General features: G+C 39.6%; 1 protein-coding gene, 1 long non-coding RNA gene and 1 pseudogene across 3 annotated transcripts in view; 2 read left to right on the top strand and 1 right to left on the bottom strand.

Annotated features, from left to right (window-relative positions):
• LOC110680753 (cell division cycle and apoptosis regulator protein 1-like) overlaps positions 1-1,972 on the top strand; it is a 78,892-nt gene extending 76,920 nt beyond the window's left edge. The window contains exon 10 of the mRNA XM_021856542.1: positions 1,545-1,972. Within this exon, the coding sequence (XP_021712234.1) occupies positions 1,545-1,803 (259 nt within the window). The 3' untranslated portion in view covers positions 1,804-1,972. The remainder of the gene's footprint in view (positions 1-1,544) is intronic.
• On the bottom strand, positions 1,794-15,888 carry LOC110680754 (annotated as a pseudogene). The gene is made up of 2 exons (XR_002502973.1): positions 15,253-15,888; positions 1,794-2,426 (listed from the first exon to the last, which is right to left on the bottom strand). The product of XR_002502973.1 is annotated as an uncharacterized LOC110680754 (transcript).
• Positions 15,889-21,975: 6,087 nt separating this feature from the next.
• LOC5579500 lies at positions 21,976-22,276 on the top strand. The gene is made up of 2 exons (XR_002502974.1): positions 21,976-22,104; positions 22,209-22,276. It is a non-coding gene; the product is annotated as an uncharacterized LOC5579500 (long non-coding RNA).
• The last annotated feature ends 2,010 nt before the right edge of the window (positions 22,277-24,286 follow it).

The raw sequence follows: 24,286 nt of genomic DNA, 5'->3' as shown, positions 1-24,286 counted from the left end.
ATAAAAGTACACAAAAGTATGGGTTTGCGCCATTTGAACTGTACCATTTGCATGAGTTTACATAGATTGATCGTTGCTCGATATTTTATGCTGAAGATTGGTCTAACTAAGCTATCCTAACCGTAGCCACTACCCAAACTAGGCAGGATTAAGCTTTTCGCAATCTCAGAACGAAAAAGACCAGCAGCGAAAAAACAGGACTCGGTATCTCTTAAAATTCGCCAAAGGCGAAAAGCACAGACTACACTGTGTAATACGCATAATGCGAAACCATCGCTCACTGAGCTAGCAAAATTTTTTTTTTTTCACAATCATATTCCACAAATGTGGGACACCATACACTTGGTCTTACAAAAGTACGTTTATGAACTGTCAATGATAATCATTTTATGTTCAAGATGGAAAGATTGTATCATCTCAATGTGCTCTTGGATTAGGGATAATATCTTTTCAACATGCAAAGATGATCTCTACGCTCAGATGAGTTTGCAATGCCTGCTTGTCACAAAGCATTTTTGAAAAACTTAGTTCATGTAGTCAAAATAATGTGAATTCAGTTTAGAAATGGGATTTCTTAACACTCTTAATAGAAACAACCAAAAAACTTCATTTCGACATTTTTCATTTTAACATTAGAGTATTTACATTTTTCATAATTCCGATACGTTTTCGCTGTAGATACTTCAAGTTAAAATGTATTCGGATGTACCATGAGATTTTATGCAAATTAGAAATTTTTATTGTGTTTCCGTCGAAACACAAATGCACGGTGAACGGATCAATATTATCCATTGGTTCCTATTACCGTTGCATTAGTGTAAAAGGCTTGAAATTTACTGTGTAACATTGGATTTATGATCTATGGTCGAGGATTTCACTACTTCATATTTAATTTTTAAGCAAATTTCTACTCGCTAATGGGCTTTTATTGTAAAACAAGATTTGAATACCTTTAAAAATGTGTTAAAATAGTTAAATAGTTAAAAATAGTTGCTCCACCCAACAACGTTTCTTCGAGATACGAAATTAAGTCATGACGAAAACTATACGCACGGTAAACACTGCACCGCTGTGCACGGTAAATGGTGACATAGTACGGTACGGGTCGACCTTAACATGACATTTGTAAGCTTAGTTTGTGAGTATTTTTTGTTATGCATCACTAATTTCAGATTTTCCCTGAATAATGGAACAATTTTACGCTTCATTGTGATATTCCAGTTGGCTTTAAGTGATTTGGAAAAATCATATTTTTTGGAGTGCAGATTTTTCAAAATGAGACAAAATATTTGAGCTAAAACCTGTCATATCTAAAGTTAATAAGTAAAATAATAGATTACAAAACAATTAGGTACTTAAAAATGCAAGAAACTAAAATTTGGTTTCGTATCGATGTGTTGCCACTTTTTCCTGCTGTTGCAATGTACCCCCGTATCTACATGGATTGCGGTGCGATGCCTTTAATGTCACCTTCTGAATACTGTTCCTTGTCGATTATAAATAAGGGTACATTAGAATGACTCAATTTTCCCCTCTTTTTGCAGCTCTCGCGATCGCTCAAGCCGCAAGGATGCTAAATCAAAGGATAAGGACCCGGAATCGGCAAAGGATTCCGTCGATAAGTCGAAAGCGGAAGAATCCAAGAAATCAGACGATTCTACCAGCAGCGAAGTAACGGTTCCTGGTAGCGATTCGAAGGAAAGCATCGACAGCGGCAACAAAAAGGCAGAGGACGCAATAGAGGAGACCAAACCAGAGGACCAGAAATCGGATGAAGAAAAAAAGCAGAGTAATAACCATTAATAAAACTCAATGACGTTCATATTGTTTGTATTCACATTTTTATCAACTAATCGATCCTTACACCGATGGCGTAAGGGGACGATAAAATTAAAGTGTTATCAATCAATGTAATTTCTAATCCAGTTCAGTGTAGTAAGCCGAATAAACGATCTGCTTGAAGCATTAATTATCACATCGCATTCAATCAATGTAATCGAAATTAAGCATGTTCTTAAGATACTTGTAGACGCTCTCGTAAAACTTGTCTCCCTTTCCGAAAATGAAACAATCATATTCTGAATTCTGCAATTCGAATGTGAACAGTTTTCTTCCTTCGATCGTTACCAGATCGCTGTTGTCTCGTTTCATTTCGAATTTCAGTCCCAGAGCCTTGGGGATCAGGGTGCATTTGTCCTCCACGTTCAGCGTTTCGTCCAGAGCAATTCGTCGGGCGGCGGAAATTTTCGCTTCTTCCTGTTCTTCGAAGAACCGATGTCGGTCCGCAATCTTTACGCCAGCTTTTTCTTGATGTCCGAGTTGATGAGTTCCCGGTAGGTCCGTATGATGTGCTCATCCTCGTTCAAATCGATCTCGGCGGCCAGATTGAGCGGCTGGACCTGCATTTCGCTGTCCTCCACTGGCATCTGGAGAAGAATAAATGATTGTGTTAGAAAAAGTTTTTGTAAAACCCCTTTTTAGTCATGTTTTTTTTTGTTGCCATTGCTTTCCAATCCAAGGTTCTCTTTTAGAGACTTGGTCTCTACTTAACATTTTTCTATTGTCAATGGGAGGTATCTAAAGTATATATGTTAACCTTATAAAGTCAGAAAGATGTCTATTAGGGTGCGGCTTAATTTTCACATGTTCTGGAAACCAAAAACTAATGTGATTTTCTGAATTCAAATCACATAAAAAGAGAAACCTTCAAGTTTGAGCCAAAAATATATCATTCACAAACTAATTTTGTTCCGCCGGTAGCGAAAAATCATCAGATATTGATTTTAATTTTCTAACTGAACAATTGAATCTAATGATTGATGCAATCTTCAAAGCCACCACTATGACTGAAGCAGCCCAAGTAGGTGTAAAATTTACTAATCAAATTGTTATTGGATTACGTTTTTCTAATGGATCCAGTAAATAATAATTTCAATATTTTAAATTGGAATGCTCGTTCTTTGAATGGTAAAGAGGACGAGCTGTGTAATTTTCTTACAGCTAATAACGAGCATATAGCAGTTATTACTGAAACGTATTTGAAACTGGATCTGAACTCAAAAAAGATCCTAACTTTTTTGTTTATCGTAATGATCGACATGATGGGGCATGTGGGGGAGTTGCAATCATCATTTATAGGCGTATAAAACATCAACTGTTTTCGTCATTTGGAACTAAAGTTTTTGAAACTTTAGGTGTTTCTGTTGAAACACAGCCTGGTAGATATACTTTCATAGCTGCCTATTTGCCTTTTCAATGCTCTGGACAGCAAATTAATTTGCTCCAAACTGACTTGCGAAAGTTGACTCGCAATAAGTTATTTTTTTTGTCATTGGTGACTTTAATGCCAAACATCGGTCATGGAATAATTCTCAAAGTAATTCCAACGGCAGAATTTTATTTGATGAGTGCTCTTCAGGATATTTCTCTATTAAATACCCTGATAGCCCTACATCTTTTCTTTTCTTCTACTATTGACTTGGTCTTAACCGACTCTAGTCATCTTTGTAGCCAATTAGTTACTCATGCTGATTTTGATTTTGATCATGTCCCTGTTACATTCCAAATATCCCACGAAGCGATTCTCAATCCTATCAGCTCCACTTTCAATTATTTACGAGCCGACTGGAATATATATGAAACATTTATTGACTCTAATCTTGATGTGCAGTTTGCAGTTTGAAAGCGCGCACAACTTTATTTAGGACTTACTAGTCCAATTTAAAATCAAGTTACTCAGGACTTCGAAAATATTCTCAATCAAGAGAACGTTTTCGAAAATTCCTGGGAGATTTATTTGGAAGAGAGAACTATATATAAAAAAATAAAAATATGAAAGCTCCTGGAGATTTTCGAATTTTCTACACCCTCATCAAGAAACTTTCAGAAAGTAGCTTATCATTTTTAGTTGATATATTTAACAAATGTTTTCAATTAGCATATTTTCCTGACAAATGGAAAAATGCTAAGGTTGTACCAATTTTAAAACCAGACAAAAATCCTGCATAAGCTTCTAGCTATCATCCAATCAGTTTGCTTTCCTTCATCAGTAAACTTTTTGAGAAAGTCATTTTGAACAGAATGATGGTCCACATCAATGAAAATTCAATTTTTGCCAATGAACAGTTCGGAATCCGCCATGGACATTCGACCACTCATCAACTTTTACGTGTAACAAATTGATCCGTTCCAACAAATCTGAAGGCTATTCACACTTAAACTATTTTACGGATTCCTGTGAAATCTCAACAGCTGAACAGTTCGGTGAAATAAATTAACGGAGTACGGTAAATTTTTACAGTATTCGTAAAAAATCACCGTAATCCGATAAAATACGGTGTTTTATTTCACCGAACTGTTCAGCTGTTGAGATTACGGTGAAATTCACCGTAGTGTGTTTAGTGTATTCTACTGGCTATTCTAGACATAGAAAAAGCATTCGACAGTGTTTGGCATGAAGGTTTGATTGTAAAATTTAAAAAAAACTTTATTTTTCCAACATACATTGTTAGAATAGTTCAAAGTTATCTGTCAAATCGTACACTTCAGGTTAATTATATCCGAACTTCAGATCTGAAAGACTTCCTGTAAGAGCTGGTGTTCCCCTGGGAGGGAGGCACCGATATTACACACGAAATATGACACAAAGTTGTTTTGAATTGCAAGAAAACTCCACTTGCCAACGACAATCAAGGCAGACTTGATGAATATCGCTAGTTTCTTTTTTGTGTTCCTTCGATCGTTTTGGACAAACATGGAAAAAGGGCCAAAGTTTTCTGTGCATTTAATTTTCGTTTTTATTGGAAAAAGTAAAATAATGCGTATTTGAACACTTTAAATTTAAATCAGGATAAAAGGTGCTATTGTGACATTACTTTTGAAATAAGCATGAATAGCTTTTCAATCGATTTTTTGTCACATTTGATAAAATGCAAAAAATAGTTTTAATCAATTACGCGCTTTTATCATGTTGTCCATTGTTTTAGATCTGGCTCACAGTGACAGTTCGTGACAGCAGAATCTCGGCTCACCTTGACGTACAAAAATTTCGTATTGGTTTCTCCCTCCCAGGTGTTCCCCTCAGCTGAGTTACCTCAGGGATGTCAAAAATCTTTGTTTGCGGATGACACAGACCTCTCCGCCATTGAGGCCATTCAAGCCAAATGTAACAAATATGTAAAATGTCTCTATCCCCTTATTGATAGAAAATCAAAACTTTGTCTTAAGAACAAGCCTTTGATAAGGTACCGTGGGGCAAGTGGGTAATGAATTTCGCATAGCTGGGATTCTTCAAATTTTAGAGAGCTTAAATTAAAACAAATGAGGTCGTGTACATTTTTTAGCTTGACTCCCACGAAATATAAGCAGTACCGTGATGAATCAAAATCCGGACGGTACCAATATCCGGACACTGATTGTAATTATTAAATTTAATATGAAATCAAATGGTATATATATAGGTTTAATATTTTTATTCGTAGCTTTAAATATGTCTGTTCATGTTAATTCATTATATCATCTAGTAATCCTTTGTAACGAAATATTAAAAATAAAAACAAATAGACGACAAAAGTTGAGCGTCATTCCCAGATAACCAAATCTCAAAGTGAAATTTTTGGCCAGAACGTCTGCCACTTTCGAGTTAAAACGAAGTTACAAAATATATACAATTTTAGTGCTTTGCGTATCTGTGAAGTGTGTGGAATAATAGTTTTCAAGTATGTGCAGCAAAGAGTGAGTACAATTTGTGCAAAAAATCATTTGTAATGAGAAAACAGGATGCCTCAAACGCAGTCCGGATTTGTAGGCTAGTGATCGTTAACCCGGACATATCGTAAAAACCTAATATTTAGTGCGTTTGGAAAATGTTTTGATGTGAATTGATGTGAAACTGTATAATTATAAAACTAAGAATACAATTTGTCGGCGGAGAACGGGTTACGCAAGAAAAATGTTAATATTGAGGATCTTTTCTGTGAACATCAAATGCAGGTTGTTGGCAGGGAGTGCAGATTAAACAATTGTAATTTTATTCAAAGTTTTGGCCTTTCATATATTGATTAGTATATTTATGCTTGTTATTTTATTATATTGGAGATTTACCGTTAGAGTAAAGTGCCTTTTATTGTTTTTTCATCTATATTTACAACGCAAAACGCATCTGTCCGGATTTCGATTCAAAAGCGTCCGGCATTTTGATGCATGTGTCCGGATTTAAGAACATGACATGCTTCATTAAATTACCGTTTTACATGTTATAAATGTATATTTACTACAATTGTTGTTCATGGTACAAAGCTTGGGAGTATACCTGTGTGGCAAACAATAAAACTTATACTAGATGTGATAGAAACATGTTTAAAACAGCGTTTGAACTTTCGGCGTTACTTAAGTGTCCGGGTAATGATGCATCACGCTATACTGAAATTGATTTTTATGTATTGAGCATTTTGCACCTTATTAGACTACTGTGCAGAACATGTTGCAGTGTGCGTTTGAAACGCAAATATCAAATGCGGGAACACCAAACGCGGTAAGATTTTCTACAGGCAATCCGATGTCAAAGTAAGCTTTTCTATGCTAGGTTGGCGGTGATATGTGTAATCGTTGCTAGGTGTCCTTTGGTTGTTTTGTGTTACCGCATTTGAAGGACATTTAGTGAAGATTTGCACCTCAAATGCACACAGCAATATTTGCACAGTGAACATTTGCACACCTCACACATATATCTACTCACATTACAGTTTGGCAGCATGCTTGGATACTAAATTTTCTATCTTTGTTTTGATTTTGCGCGAACGGTTAGCATAACATAGTTGACTTATTTACCGATTAACGAAATTCACTCTGTCCACGAATGCAATCCAAACATTGCCATAAACGCTACCGGAGGAATGCTCCAGTGCCCAGTACATAAATTATACATAACGATTCATCCCTCAACGTGGAGAACTTGGGTGAACCGATGGACAGCGACTAAGGTCAAGGTGCTGAAAGGGTTTATTCTCAAATTTCATAACGCCAAAATTGCCCTTTTTGAGACCCACTACCAGGGTTGGGAAAAAATCTGAAATTCACTCTACAGTAGCCAAACAAAGCCAATCACAGTCAGCGAAGCCAGTGAAACTCACGCCCGTCGCTGCTGTAGGCAAAATGCCTTGAAAATAGCAAAACACCCGTTGCTAAGGGCAACCCAGAATTACTGTAGAAAAATGTTCTATTTCCTGCTGCATTTCCCGCATTTAGAGCCTTCAATGACACTCATGATTTAGAAAATTCGTGCACCCAACATAGGCTACTTGATGAGATTCACGTTTTTGAACTACTCTACTGGGAGAGCCACGTGATTTTCGCGAAAATTCAAGCCTACTACTATTACCATTCCCAGCACTGCCCACCACCCTTCACTTTTTGTAATTTTTGTAATAACTGTAACATTTGGGGACAGTTGCCCACCCCCTTCAGCGTTGAGAAATTTATGAATGGGTCCAAAGATCGTCCATTAGGAAGAATATTGAATAGCCCTGAATCTGCGGGAAACGAATCTGATTCCGAAGACGATTTTGATGATGATCATGATTCTGGATCCAGCAAACAATAGATTCTTAAAGGAAAAACTTCCCGATGAGCCTAGCGGCTGCTGGCTATTGGTTGCCGTTCACGATTTCAAGGAACATTCATCAGGAAAAGAAGTCTTTTAGTGGGGTGTAGCTGGCACTACGGTAGATAATTTTTAACTCCAATGCTGGTCGCTTGATGCAATCTGTTTGACTGCTGTTGAATTATTTTGAAACGTCATTAACAGCTTTCAAAGCATACGCCTGCTGATGTTAGTGGGTGTGCAAATTGTATCTTACTCTTGAACAATTTCATTAGAATCTTAAAATTCGTGCAACGGTCAATAAAATTGAAGAAAAAAGCACAGAAAAAGTTTTTGAAAAATGTCTCCTTACTTCTCATTTGCCCCACAGGTGGGGCAAGTGAAAAGTTTATCGTTTTGAACAATAAATCCTAAAACTAACAGTTACATTCACGATTTCTACTACCTTTAACATTTGTTATGGCGTCCCAATGAACAATAACATAAGTAACATGTAAACAAAGAAAACTTTTTTCTTGTTACTTGAATTTCCTTCTGTTCAGTTATGTTTGTTGAAATGATTCGACAACATTTTTAACTGCAACATTTCCAATGTTAGTTCTTACATGATGGGACAGCAATTGCATTTCTGCTCTGTAGAATTTCCACCCCTCGTTATTTGTTTTTAAGAAAATCGGATATGACGTCGGTTAACTCTTCAAGAGAAATCAAATGGAATCCTTCAATAAAGTATTCAGAAACTTTTTTATGTGGATACACCTATTCTTCATTTTTTTATGTTTTGAACTAGCTTTACAAAGACATTCCACGAGATTTCCGTGCGTTCTCTTAAATGGGAACTTTTCAACCAACATCTTCCTTTTAATCGGTTGTCCAAAGTAAACATATTGATATTTTAATATTTGGCAACCTAATTTTTAAAAAAAGTTCCATGATTTGGCCATGATAATAGCATTTAACGCTTCGAGTATAGTGTTTCTTGAATTATCAGCATGTTCTGTTGTTCTATGATAATTGCGAAACTTGTGTACTTATAGCTACCTAAAGAGAAAACACAAATTCAATCTCTATTGAGAAACTTTTCACTTGCCCCACGTGATTAGAAAATTGACGGTGTTTCAAATGGGTCTGGGTCATTTGGCATAAAGCCATTTGGCATAAGGTCATTTGGCATAAAGGATATTTGTCATAACAACCATTTGGCATAACGGTCATTTGGCATAATTTTGAACAATGTGAAAATAGAGGGTCATTTGGCATAATATCAAACCATCTGAAAAGGGTTATTTGGCATAATAATGCAGATACTCCTTTTTTCACATAGCACTGTTGTAATATTACGCAAAAGAATAAGTCATGTTGAAAAGAAGGGCGCTATAGCAATAACCCTGGAAAGAATACCTTATGTTTAAAAGAAGGGTAAATCTCTAGATAAATATCATGACTACAAAAGATGAACTAGGGTGTCAATCAGTGACGCAATATTTCTAAATTTTAAATTAAAAATTGAAAACAAGGTCATGATGCTGCTACAATTATCTTTTAAAAATTGCTGTGTGCGTTTGAAATGCAAATATCAAATGCGGGAACACCAAACGCGGTAAGATTTTCCACAAGTAACCCGATGCCAAAGATAGCTTTTCTTTGCTAGGTTGGCGGTGATATAAATAATGGTTGCTAGGTGTCCTTTGATTGTTTTGTCTTACCGTATTTGAAGCTCATTTGGTCGAGATTTGCACCTCAAATGCAAACAGCAATAACATTTCGTTTTCCAACAAACCCGATCAACCAGTGCACACTGGTCCAGAAAGCTAATTTAGGCGGATATGCGGTTTTCGTCTCGATTTATTGATTTTAGAGTCATAGTTGCTTCTGATATGTTCAGAATTTTCGGTTCCGGATCATTTGGCCGAATGCCGTTTGGCCGAAAGGGTCATTTGGCCGAACGCCATTTGGTCGAATGGCCGAAATTGAAAACAAAAGTGAACTACTGTTAGCATGGATTTATAATGAATTTCAATGAAACTTATTCAGCTTATTCATGAAGAAGGTTCACCAAATTGAAATACACATAATTAGCTTTTTGGTAGTAGTTCATGAAACAGTTCGTGCTGAAAGAAAGAACATCCCTAAATGTAAGCAGTTATTCACTTCTTGCTAGCGTGATTGCCACCTGCAGATGTTTGTAGTTAGCTTTTGACAGTAACTAAAAAGGTTTGGATCGGGGTTGCTCTGATCCCTCGGATCGACTAAGTAATATGTCATAGTTTCTAGCAACCACAAGTCTTGGGTTTCTTTGATTTAAGTATTCCCTGAGTCGATTATTACTATACGCAAGCAACGGTGCAAAGTTCAGTTCACATGTTTGCAATCTTAAACTTGGAAAGAAATTACATCTCACCCAAGTTGAGGTAAAAAAAAAGTTTGAATAAGACGTAAGAGAATCTGGACTAATGTGCACCCTTGAGGCAAAACAACCCCACGGTGCCTTTTATGATTATTTGTAAAAAATTTGGAAAAATATTCGTCAAGGGCGGATAGGAGTGATCACAACATGTGATTTTACAAATCCAACTTCCATAAAAATGTCTAATTTTTCTAAAATATTTATAGAATCCCGGTAAGTTCGTTTTACTCCCGGGGTGCATATTACCCCTGATACCCTTATTATAAGCTTTAATATTAATAACTATTAGAAATAGTTTCACTCTTGAACAGAACAGCCTATGATTCAAAAAGAAGAAAAATCTCTTATGAAATTAAGGCAAGTGTAATGCATATAATAGTTTTATCAGTAGCAACTACAAAGAACTTCCGATGATTTGAAGAAAGTAAAATTCCCAATTAAAATATAAGCTGAACTATTTTCAATAGTAATGAAACCAGTATAACTCAAAATAATAGCCTATGTTGCAAAGAAGGAAAAAATCTGATTGAAATTAATAAAACACTTGAAACCTTATTACACCTTTAGTAATCCAGAGGCGAACTAACCGTCACCTCAGAGTCTTGACGCGATGTGAGGAGTTTCACAACTTCGTCCTGAATTAACGGGTCGATTTTATCATTCTCTTAGAGCTCTTATAGAGTGACAAAAACATTACATCCCGTCACATCATAAAAAATCAACAAATTATAGGCTTATCAGTTATTGGGCCACACCTTATGAAACCTACACACCAGAAGAGTTGTAATTTGATTTTTATGTTCATGATTCGGCCAAACGGCATTCGGACAAATGGGCCGGACACCGAATTTTGAATTTTCAGTACTACAAAGTGTACGCATATTTTTTTTTTTACGAGGATCACAAGAGTGAAGTAATAGGCCAAATTCTTAATTTTAACGAATCGTGAGTTGCTATGTTCAGCAAAGTTGTAGCAAATGATCAGAGTTGCTCAAAATCAGTCATAACAGCGTATGGCTGATTTACATAAACTATTAATATCAAGTTGCGAGCTAATCAATATCACTTTGATTTGGCAACCAATAGCAGTGATGCGACATCGCACTCTAGATTATTATCAAGTGACAATTCTCCTTCTCCCTGGGCCTTCCTTAGCCGAGTGGTTAGAGTCCGCGGCTACAAAGCAAAGCATGCTGAATCCCGAAACCCGGTCGGTTCAGAATCTTTTCGTAATGGAAATTTCCTTGACTTCCCTGGACATAGAGTATCATCGTACCTGCCATGCGATATACGAATGGAAAAAAAGGTTTACTTTGGGCAAAGAAGCCATTCAGCTGAGAAGCAGCAAGGATGTAATGCCAAGAAGAAGAAGTGACAATTCTCCAAGCTATTAATGTTCTTCTGTGACCAACACATAGTTTCAATTCATCTGCAGCATTATCAAAAATATCGTATTGATAAGTTGCCATTTTATTTGCTTAATTGAAAATTGAACTTAACCCATCAGTGATATCCATAGTCTATCACTGTCAATGCATTGGTGATGGAGTAGACAGCATGAGTTGATGTGAAATAGAATGATCCGTATTGTATCGCAGTCGGCCTGTACAAATCAGCAAGTTTTAGGCGTTGACAGTGACAGCGAGCAACTCTGCAAACGAATAGCTAAGAAAGCCGCGATAATTGGTTATTTTTAATAAAAAAAATCATCGCTCTTGAGTATTCTATTTTTTAGATTTATTGGCCTACTATGTTCTACAAATATTTAATACTTATCATTTCCTACAACTTTGCCATAGTTGTATTTCTTATGGTTTTCATGTTATTTGAGTTTTTCATCTTAAAATTTAATATTTTGTGTGCCTTGTATCTACAGAGATACATAAATTATTATAAAACAGATTCAGCTGTTACTAAAATAAAACAGTAATAAAATGCTAAATTCTTCAATATAAGTATGTACAGAAAATATATTGAAAATATGCCAAATGTCCATTATGCCAAATTACCCTCATCCTTCACTTAGTTAAAAATTATGCCAAATGACCGTTATGTCAAATGTCCTTTATGCCAAATGGCTTTATGCCAAATGACCCGCTCCCGTTTCAAATTAGTTATTTTTAGGTCTATGTCGAATTAATTCCAAAAACTTTTTTTATTGCAGTTTAAAACTGTCAGAGGGGACAACTTAAAAGTGGTACTGAAAATTATTTCCCGCAACTTTTTTCCACTGAGAATATTAAAATAAGATTGCACACCGCCAACTCGTTACAGAGTGATAGTTGACAGGTTAACAATATTTCGCTCTATTATGCAATAATGGCTGAAAAATCTCAGAAAACTCTAACCTATCGTAATGTTCTCAATGGCCTCAAAGGTTTACGCATGAGCTTAAAACGTTAATTCACATATTCAGTAAAATATATCAATTATTTTCTCTTACCTCCATTTACCCACTTGCCCCGCAGTACCTATTCAAACAAAATTTCAGGCTAGTCATGTTGTACACTCAGAAACACAGGTAGTTACAGAATGACTAAATTTTAGTAATTTATGACTATTTTCTATTTGCCTCTCTTTCATTCTGCAGAGAATTTTATTCCTATTTGTCAATTCACCTGGGTTGAAGCATCGCTAAGCTTCAACCCAGGCAAAATGACATTTAGTGTAGAAATTCACAGCAGAATGAAAGAGAGGCAGATAGAAAATAGTCATTAATGCATTATCTTTAATAATTCTGTGACTATTTTTATTTCTGAGTGTATGCTGTACCAATATGGACTAGCTGTTGTACTACCAGGAAGAAAGCTCTGCAGAGAATTCAAAATAAAATCTTGAAAGTGATTCTGAAGCTACGGCAAATGAAATGTAATATGTTTGTTAACAAATTGTTAATAAAATCTTAAATTTGTTTTACCAAATTAGGAGTGTTGTCTAATAACACAGAACACCCTAGATATAAGAAATGAATGTAATGTTTGGAATGATACTAAAAGAAAAAAAACAAGCATATGACACATTTACTAAGTTATTGCGTTTCTCTCACTCGCTTCCCCGCACAGGCGGGGCGGGAGCGAGAAAGCTGTTCCTTTAACCAAGCCGAACGTATCAATTCCCAGTGCCCATTCTGCAGAAAGCGCTAAGCGAAACAAAACACGGCAACTGATTGAGTCGCTACCGAATCTGAAAACCGAAAGCAGCCCAAATGCAATACCGAATGATTGTTTGCATTCTGATTCCGTTCGAGTGGCATTCGGATAATCGGGTCATTTTATTTTGTTCCTGTTTTTCAAATGTTGACATGTTTTATATGGTTAAATGAACCTTTAGGAGGGCGATGGACATGGACGTAGTCAGGTTTTTTTATCAGAGGCTCTCCCCCTTGTTTCTTATATTTGTAATATCGATTTTTAACACTTCATTCACGATTTTCACGCCAAAATCATTATATTGCTGTGTTCATTTGAGGTACAAATCTTAACTAAATGTCTTCAAATGCGGTAAGACCTGAGAGGGAGGCACAGATACTACACACGAAATATGACACAACACTTTTCCAAATTGCAAGATAAACTCCCGCTCAACCAACGACAATCAAGGCAGATTTGCGAAAATCGTTAGTTTTCTTTTGTTGTATACCTTCGATCTTTCTGGACAAACTTGGGCCATAGTTTTATGTGCATTCAATTTTAATTTTGATTGGAAAAGAGTAAAAAGATGTGTGTTTGACTACTTTATATTGGATCAAATTAAAAGGTGCTATCGTGGCAATGCTTTTGGGTGTGCAGGAACTGCTTTTCAACCGATTGTTGTCAACTTTGTTGTAATGCAAAATATGTTTTGATCAATTACGCGCTTTTCTCATATTTGTCCATTCTTTAAGATCTGGGATCACAGTGACAGTTCGTGACAGCTGAATCTCGGCTCACTATGACGTACATAAATTTTGTATCGGTTTCTCCCTCCAAGGGTAAGACAAAACAACCAAAGGACACCTAGCAACCATTATTCATATCCCGCCAACCTAGCATGGAAAAGCTTACTTTGACATCGGATTGCCTGTAGAAAATCTTACCAGCGTTTGGTGTTCCCGCATTTGATATTTGCGTTTCAAACGCACACTGCAATACACTACCTGTGCACCCCTTTTTGCAAGAAACATAAAACCTCATAAACTATGCAAGATATTCACCTTTTTTTTTCGTAGTAAGCAAAGTGAAGTCCTAAACGCGTCTTGTTTCTATGTTGAGAGACTGGTCTATTTCAAGTCTTGGAGATTTAGTTATTGGAAAAAATCTGAAGATTCGTTTCGTTGTGGTCCCTTTGATTGGCAATTTTGCTCTGACAAACGGAATCAACTAGAGTTCCTATTTATACATTATCATTAAAAAATCCTAGAATACCAAAATTCCCGAAGAGCTTCATATTAAAAATCCTTTATTTTTTAGAAACTCTTTCGAAATAGCATAAATAATTGCCTCAAAGCTCTACTTGGAATTCTTTTAAGTATATTTCAAAGAATGTTTCATCCGGAGATTTTATTTTATTTTAAAACTCATCCAGAAGCGTTTTGAACATTTTCAAGGATTTGACCTGAAATGTTTGTAAACATATTTCTAATAGTATGAAAATTAAGAAATTTTCTTTAGTTTTCATGGATATTTTTTTTTTGGTGTGTTCTTATCGCAGAAGTGAAGTCGTGAATAAATCTCAGAATTATTCCTATACTTATAGGATGATTAAATGCTTCAAAATATTCTTGATGAAATTTTTGGCCAAATTCCTGAAAATCTCGTAAGATGATTCCTGGATAGAGCTCAAAACTCAAAAAAAAAAAATCAGAAGGGAAATTTGATGAATTTCTGAAGGACAAAACAAAACAGTTTTTACTAAAAACTTTTTAGAGGAATATCGTAAATATAGAAAAATAGATTTTCATGAACCCTAGGTAAAACTTCATCAAGAAATGTATTTTTTCAAGGGATCTTTTACAGAGTTTATGAAGTTATTGTAGGCACAATCTCAATAAAATTTCAAAAAGCAAAATAAGGAATATCTCGAGACATACTGAAGAAAAAAATAAAAATATAAAAACCGCGAGACAGTTCTGGAAAAACAGCCGCCTACTAAGTGGGCCCTAAAACTTATGGCGGGGTTTCTTTGCCATGTGCAGTCAAAAATATCGATGGAATTTGACGCCAATTAGAGATCCTGAAACCCCTTCGAGAGCCTTAATTATACTTACAGCTTGCAGCGTCTTAATCATCTCGTTGCACGCTGCCTGTTTGGCCCCTTTCTTCGTCTTGTGAATTCCCCCGGCGGACAATCGCTCCGATGCGGGCACTCATATTCAAACTCTGGAGCATGCGAAGGTCCCGAACTGCGGACACAGTTGAATTCGGGCATCTCGAAGTTCCGCTGCACGCAAATGTCCCGCACTTCGGTCACTTTATCCGAGGACAGGACCGCCAAAAAGTGCTCATCATTGTCCACGTCAATATCGCTCAGCCCTTTCTCGAACAGCAATTTCAAACAACTTATAGGCAGCGTCATGTTTGGAATCCTTCTTTGACCGGCCAATTCCGCTGCTGGTGAATCCGAGGGCCAAAACCGAAGTGGTGAAAACTTTGGAATTCGGGTTTCCTCCGTCGATTTCCTCACCGGTAAATGTGTACAGCGGATGCGGCGCTTTTTTGGACACACACAGCTCTTGCAGCTCCGTTATTGGAGTCTTCGTGCTCAGGACTGGCTTTGAGGCCATTATTCTACACCACAAAGGTACAAACTTCTATTAAAAAGGTGATTTTTAAACACTAATTTTTGATAAAAATTTCCAGATTGTTTTTCGTTCAGGGGTTGTTTATAGACTACGCTTCTTTCGACCCACGCGCAAATTTATACACAGAAAAATGAAAGTATCCATATTATTTCTCATTCAACTCACGAGTTAAGTTCGTGAAGGAAGCCTATTTTGAGTACAGTGAACCCAGTGAACACTTATCACTCAGATAAAATCTCTATTATTTTTTATGTTATGTGCGGAAAACAGATATCACCAGATATGATGGGTTCGAGGACCTTAAACTTTATTTTATTTGCAACATCTAATTCCATTAGATTACAATAATATAAAATGTAATGTCATACATTTCCCTCATGCTACGCAATACAATACAAATTAAATGCATTCATTATTCAATAGGGTCCTAAAGCCCTGTCCCGATTTTAGTGCCAAACGCTTAAGTTTAGGCCAAAAACACATGTTTACTCAATTGGGTCCTAAAATTTGTAATGAAATCTTGTTTTTATTTAATAACACGAAAAAGCATGTTACTGTAATTACTTTAGCAATTTTCCCCGCTCAAATAATGGCTATATCATGTTTAAACTTTAATTTAAAAATTTGGTCCATAAATGAACCTTGACACTTTTGATCATGTTTGACGTTCGCTTAGTCGACAAAAACACCACAGGGGTTTTTAGTTCGACCACTGGGGTTGTTCCTATCTGACATTTCGTAAGGGACACGGAAAACAAAATACACCCAAAATTTGAGTTTAAGCCAAAGGATGTGATAAAATCTAATAAACAATTGTTTGGGGTTAAACCAAAGGAAAACATTAGAAAATTGAGTAAACATGTGTTTTTGGCCTAAACTTAAGCGTTTGGCACTAAAATTCGGACAGGGTTTTAGGACCCAATTTTCCAATGTTTTCCGTTGGTTTAAGTCCGAAAAAACATGTTTTCATGTTTTTTTTTAGATTTTGTCACACCCCTTGCTTAAACTCAAATTTTGGGTGAATTTTGTTTTCCGTGTCTGTTCCGCAATCTACGGACGCGCCTCCGTTACCAACGAACCTCCGTGAGAACTAGGCGCTACTGGCACAGATTGATGAGATCGAGAGAAATGTCAAAGGTATGGTAGGTAGATCAATGGTAGCATGCAAAAAGAGTGAAGAAAAGACGTAAACAGATCAGCAGAGTTGGATAGTCTTTTCTGAAGAATCATTTTGGTATCTACTTGCAAATTTATGAATTCGAACATTAAAAAGTGAATTAGTTTTGTGTATACTATAAAGTAACACATATAGAAGTACAGAGCACTGGAGATAAAACGATATAAGAGGTAAAAGGAACTTAAAAAGATAAATATTATTACTATATTCTAACCTAAACTATTATCACAGAATTGTATCACTGAATTGAATTGCACAACCGTCGATCTTCCAAGCAATTAGAAACTCCAAATTTTGTAAGCTTTACTCAACACTAAGGTAAGACAGCATAAATTTGATTTGTGAAGACTGAAGAATACTCAAATGTGTCTCAACTAATGACATAGGCAGGCAGGACCCAAAGTGTACCGTACGCAACCACATTCCAGACGTAACGGAAATTTAGGAAGGCACTAACGTGAGTACTAAGATGAAAATGTTATTGTAAAAATTACAAATAAGTGACCAAACAATCAATTACAATGTATGCATTCTTCAGGGAAAAATTTAACAATACAAACCGTAAATACACTTGGTGAGTTTGTTCAAGTTACCGGAAGTAAACCGAGTATTGTTGCCGATTTCGGGAACAAATTAAATTTTTCCGTTATTTTCGGAATGTCAAGCGGAAGCGTAGCGGGTGCCGGGGAATCTTCTCGTAAGAAACGAGATTCTCCCGGAGGTGAGGGGGCGAGTTGCAATTCGTGTCGTCGTGTCGATAATAGTCGTATGGTGCAATGTGACGAGCGTGACTTGTGGTACCATTACGACTGTGTGAATGTGGACGATAGTATCCGAAATCATGATTGGAGCTGTAATGGATGTATGAGGACAGCACTGGAGAAGCAAAAGTGTGTTTTGAGCGAGCAGATGAAGCGTCTTGAACAGCAGCAGAGGCAGTGGCAACAAGAGCAACAAAGGCGTCTAGAGCAGATGGAGGAACAGAAGAAGCTTGAACAGCTGCGGAAACAACTAGAGTTGCAGCAGCAAAAGCAGGAGCAGTTCGACCAGATGCGGATAGGGCAGTTACAGTTGCAGCCGCCGAGTTTGCGATTTGGAGAGCCTTCAAAAGCGTTCAGTGTGATTCCAAAGCAGCAGCAGCACATCAAGATTTCTGAGAAAGTCCGTTCAGCAAGAGTCGAAACGAATGATCAAAGCAACCTGCAACCGTTGGCGAGCTCGATCGCTAAGAATGCAAAGCCGCCTAGCAGATCCGACGGTGCATCATCGAAGTCATCGAAGCGGTCGGCAAAATTTCGACTGTTGCAAGCTAGAGCCCTGGAAGCTAGACAGGCTTTGGAGAAGAAGCAGTTAGAAGAGCGGTTAGCGTTGGAGTGTGAAATGTTGGAGACCAGCGATTCTGAGGTGGAATCGACTACCAGTGTCGAGAAGATCAATGAATGGCTGGAGAAAACAGAGAACGTGGGGCAAGAAGCAGGGAATTCGATGGACGAAACACCGTTGCCCATATATGACGAAACTATTGCGGAAAGCAACCGTGTCCTCGACTGAACAGCGGATGACATGTAGCGGCGGTGCAGCTGGGCCATCTGTTCAGCAACAGCTCATCGTACAGACTGATTCGCTTCAGCCACGCATCGTTCCACAGCAATGTAGTGATGGTTACGCTTACGTTAATCAACCAACATCTGTCGGGAACATTCTGAGATCTGGAGTTAGTTACCAGCCAGCATTTGGTGAATATCCACCGGCAGTATCGGGTTTTACATCGCAACCTGTGTGCAGTGTAGCATCACAACGACAGCCGTCAACAGCTTGTCCGGCGGCGAGCCATCCACACCGCGTCGTTCAGAGCATGGCGTCTGCTGGTCAAAGTATCGGACAACACCCCCTGACGACATCGACTTCCGCGACAAAATGTGGGTCTTTCTCAGCAACAGTTCCCGCTGCAGATGAGTAGTAATCCTCTACCGCTGAACAGTGGTCATCTAGCGGCGAGGCAGACAGTGAAGGATCTACCTAAGTTCGGTGGTGATCCAGAAGATTGGCCGCGATTCATCGCTGCGTACGAGCGCACTTCGAGCATGTGTGCCTTTCGGAACGACGAGCTGCTCGATCGTTTAGAACGAAGTCTACACGACAAAGCGCTTAACGCGGTTAAGAGTCTCCTGCTGCATCCAGATAACGTTCCGGTGATTGTTAATCGATTAAAACACTTTTCGGCAATCCAGAGTCCATCATAGAGACGATGGTTCGTAGAATCCGCATGATGCACCACCGAAAGCGGAGAAGATGGAATCGATTGTCGACTTCGGTGTTGCTGTTCAGAATCTTTGTGCGACTATACGAGTGTGCCAGATGGACGAGCGGCTGTACAACGTCGCCTTACTTCAGGAGCTTGTCGATAGCCTGCCGCCGGCATTGAAAATGAAATGGGCATTCCATCGGAAGGAGAAAGGAGTTGTAACGCTACTGGACTTCAACGATTGGCTCAATGAAATGGTTGAAGCCTTATGTCAAGTGATTCGTCCAGCAGTGTGGGCGAAATCGCAACGGTTTGAGAACAAGCCCGAGAAGAAGTCGAGAAAAGATGAAGCCTTTGTTCACCGCACATTCCACACACCTACCGGAGCAGACGGATCAAAGACAATGTCTAGCGTGCGGAAACGAGTGTAGTTCCTTAGAGAAATGCAACAGTTTTCTAAAAATGACACCGAACGCGCGATGGTCACTGGTGAATGAGAAAAAGATCTGCCGAAAGTGCCCTTACCAAGCACTTTAAAGCCTGTGAGAGGAAAGTTCCCTGTAACCAGAATGGGTGCAGCTTCCTACATCACCGGCTGTTACATGACGACAGTAGACACAAAAAGCCGTCGCCAAGCATTCCGGCACAGGTCGCCTCAGTTAACGCCCATCACAGCTTGCTAGGGAAAGTACTTTTAAAGTACGTTCGTGTCACGGTATACGGCAGAGGTAAACCAATCACCACGTATGCATTTCTCGATGCCGGATCAACTTCAACACTGATGGAGCACAGCCTATGGGAAGAATTAAACCTCGGTGGAGAGAAGTCTCCACTATGCATATCATGGACTGGCGGACAAGGACGATACGAGAAGGACTCGGTTGTATTCTCAGCTGAGATTGCCGGTGCTCAGACGCCAACGCAAAGCTTCCGGCTCCCGGAGGTTCACACAGTCCGAAGTCTAGACCTTCCTGCACAAACACTGTCCGTAGAAAATCTGGCGAAGCAGTTCCATCATTTGTCGGGTTTGCCGATCGAGTCGTATGTTGCTGTTAAACCAAGAATTCTGCTCGGTGTCGACAGCTCCAGACTAGAATACCCGCTCGATTCCAAGGAGGGCGATGAAAATCAACCGACAGTAGTACTGACGCGACTTGGTTGGGTAGTTTATGGTCCGTGCTCAGTTTCAGGACAACTACTATCGGAGAAGGAAGTTTCGTATGGCTACCACATATGCCAATGTGAGGGACTACATTCGACCGTTAAAAAATTACTTTTCCATGGATAGTCTCGGAATTCAACATGTCAGTAAGCCACTGATGTCGAAGGATGACGAACGAGCGATGAAGCTTCTGCTGACGAATACGATTCGCCAGGACAAAAGGTATGAAACATGCCTCCTGTGGCGATACGATGATCTTCGGATGCCGGAGAGTAAAGCCATGGCCATGAAGCGACATGACTGCTTGAACAAGCGCATGATTCGTGAACCAAAGCTAGCCAAGGAACTGCAGGAGAAAATCTTGGACTATCAGACGAAAGGGTACATTCGGAAACTGTCTGTACAGGAGGAAGCAACGCACACTGGGCGCTCATGGTATCTACCAATTTTTTCCGGTCGTGAATCCCAACAAACCCGGGAAGCTCCGTATCGTTTGGGATGCTGCCGCCAAAGTGGGAAATCTTTCTCTCAATTCGTTTCTGTTGAAAGGCCCCGATCTAGTTACGCCGCTACAGCATGTCCTCCAACGTTTCCGAGAGTTCGTACGGCAGTAACAGGAGATATCCGTGAAATGTTTCACCAAGTGCGGATCAATCCCGAGGACCAACATTGCCAGCGATTCCTGTGGAATGATGGCATTCCAGGAAAAGGTCCATCCACATACGCGATGAAGATGATGACGTTCGGTGCGAGCTGCTCCCCAAGTAGTGCACAATACGTGAAGAACCTGAATGCGGAACGGTTCAGAAGCCAGTTCCCGGATGCAGTGGAGGCCATATGCCATGGGACGTACGTGGACGATATGCTCTGCAGCGTGGAGTCTGAAGCGGAAGCCGTAAAGCTTGCGCAGGATGTACATTTTATACACGCTGAAGGTGGATTTGAGATTCGAGGTTGGCTGTCAAACTCTGAGAGAGTAGTGGAAGCCATGGGTGAACAGGTTTCGACCCAAAAGGACCTAAACAAGGATGAAGAGATGGCGACCGAAAAGGTGTTAGGCATGTGGTGGCATACAGTCGACGACGTGTTTACGTTTAAAATCCCGAAACGATGCCGGCTGGAACTGTTATCTGGCGCGCAAGTGCCCACGAAACGTGAAGTGCTGCGTATTCTTATGTCCGTTTTCGACCCGCTAGGGTTCCTCGCGAACGTATTAATGTTCTTAAAAGTTCTGCTCCAAGAGATTTGGCGCTCGAAAAATAGGCTGGGACGAGCCGATAACCGATTTCCAATTTGAAAAGTGGAGAACCTGGCTCAGCGTGCTGCACAAGGTGGAGAGTGTTTCCATTCCTCGGTGCTATCGAACGATAACGACGTCGTCAGCCGAAGTCCAACTGCATGTCTTCGTCGACGCCAGCGAGAACGGCTACGCAGCGGTTGCCTATTTCCGGTTCAAAGAACATGATTCAGTGGAGTGTGGCTTTGTCACCGCAAAAACCCGCGTTGCACCACTGAAGTATGCAGGGGGTGGGAAACTCGGCTCACTGTGCCCGGCACATTATTCGGCACAGTTCCGCACATCTGGGCACCATTCTCATCAGCATTTTTTTTTTCTTTTTTCTGATTATGGATCAGTTGTCAAACATTGTTGTTGTTAACCAGCAAATAAAACTAAAATAAATAATGGTCGTGCGGCTCTACCAGCCTGTCTTATCCAGAATTTGATTTTGTTTGGTAAGTACTAAATGGAAAATGTATACGGTGTATAAGGCCTTCAAGTGCCACTGAAATACATCACCCGACGATGTTCAATCTAATGAATGCACCTTTCTTTATAGATAGATTCCAGTTCAAGGTGGCAATTCCCCACAACATTACTTTGTTCACCGGGGGCAGAAAAATCACTTCAACCAAATTCAAAAACGACGACTAAGTTTCCTGAATGCCTGTTGTTCGTTTGCCCAGGCCCATCCGGTTGAAATTTACTGTGATCAGCATCTACTGAGCAACAAGTTTCCAAATCTCCACCAAGAGATGCTTGAAAGAGAAGTAGCAGATGTTGAAATGAAACCTATGTTGAACAAAGCGAACAGGAGCGCAGCGGAACCACGTACGAACTCGGAAAAACTACCGGGAAATTCGGAAAAATATCACGGGAGGGAAAACTCGAACGTGCCGAACACAGACGTATATTGTTGTAAACTAATCAAATAAATAAACATAATCCTTCTTGTTATTCTTACATAAAACATAAATGTCAAACTCGCCAGTGATGCCGGCTTAACTAATTGGCAAAGGGGTTCGGCAAACTGTTCATAATAGGGGTAACCGTTGTTTTCTGCCAACACTCCTCCTCAACGGTTTGCCCTTAGCCCTTAACAAACCCTAGTAGTTCGGTGAAGCGGTCGTGCTTTATATTTCCAAGTGCCTTCGTTAAAATGTCTGCCTTCATTTCATCTGTGGGACAGTACTGAAGTTTCACTATGCCACGATCGCATAGATCCTTGATGAAACTCTCCTTCGTCTCGATATGCTTGGTCCTCTTGCTTGTCCGCTCAGACCTGACGAAACACAGGCAACCCTGGTTGTCTTCGTGCACCGTAGTAGCACACTCCTGGTTCTCCGCCGATGTCACTCAGCAATCGTCGCAACCATAGCACATCTTGACAAGTCTCACCCAGTGCTACATACTCGGCCTCCATGGACGATAGACTCACGCAATCTTGGCGTCTACTAGCCCACGACACAGCTCCTCCTGCGTAGAATATTACGAAGCCCGTCGTAGACTTGCGTGTGTCCGGGTCACCTGCCCAGTCAGAGTCCGAATATGCTTCCAACAGCTTGCCGCCTTCGCAACCCCAACTTCAACTTCCAATCCTTTGTTGCCTTGAGGTAGCGCACTACACGCTTTGCTGTAGTCCAGTCGATTTCTGTTGGAGCACTGAACTTCCTTCCTAATATGGAGGCCGCTGCGGCAATATCAGGACGTGCTGTAACCGCTATGTACATCACAGCACCAACCACGCTCCGGTACTGGGATACATCCTTTAGATTCTCGCTTGCTGTCTTGTCCTTCACATACCCTTGATCCATCGGCGTCCTTGCAACCTTCGCATCTTGCAATCCTAGCTTTCCGATCAGTTTCTCTATATATGCCTTGACACTCATGCTGTAGAATCCGTCGTCTTCCTTTTGCAGCTCCAACCCAAGAAAATACTTCGCATCACCTAGCCAACAAATTTCAAACTCTTTGCGAAGTTCCTCGTACACTTTAGCTACCTCCTCCTCAGACGAGCATCCAACAAGCAGATCATCAACATAAACGATCAGAAATACCTTCCTGCCATTCCTCGATGCAACATACATACACGGATCAGCATTACACGCGACGAAGCCAAATTTTAGTAGGACGTCCGATAATTTCCGGTTCCAGCACCTTGCCGATTGTTTCAGGCCGTATATGCTGCGCCTCAAACGACAAACCTTCTCCTCTTGTCCGCGAACTTCATAACCAACCGGCTGACGCATGTACACCTCCTCTTCAATACTACCGTAAAGATAGGCAGTTTTGACGTCCAGATGCTTCAAACACAAACGATCTTTGCCCGCCAGCACAAGCAATACTCTCAAGGTTGCATACTTGGTGACAGGGGCGAACACTTCGTCAAAATCGACTCCGTATCGCTGCGCGTATCCTTGCGCCTCCAGTCGAGCCTTGAATCGAACAACTGCTCCTGTTTCGTCCTGCTTGATCTTGTAAACCCATCGGCTACCAATGACGCGCTTTCCAGCCGGAGGATTCACAAGCTCCCACGTACCATTCCGCAAATGCGACTGAAATTCTTCATCCATCGCTTTTCGCCAAGCATCGCTATTGCTGCTTTTTACTGCCTCATCGAAGGTAACTGGCTCTTTC

Source organism: Aedes aegypti, unplaced genomic scaffold (assembly GCF_002204515.2).
Source record: "Aedes aegypti strain LVP_AGWG unplaced genomic scaffold, AaegL5.0 Primary Assembly AGWG_AaegL5_hic_scaff_1776_726_PBJ_arrow, whole genome shotgun sequence".
NCBI lineage: Eukaryota > Metazoa > Arthropoda > Insecta > Diptera > Culicidae > Aedes > Aedes aegypti.
This window is presented reverse-complemented; position numbering and strand designations above follow the sequence as displayed.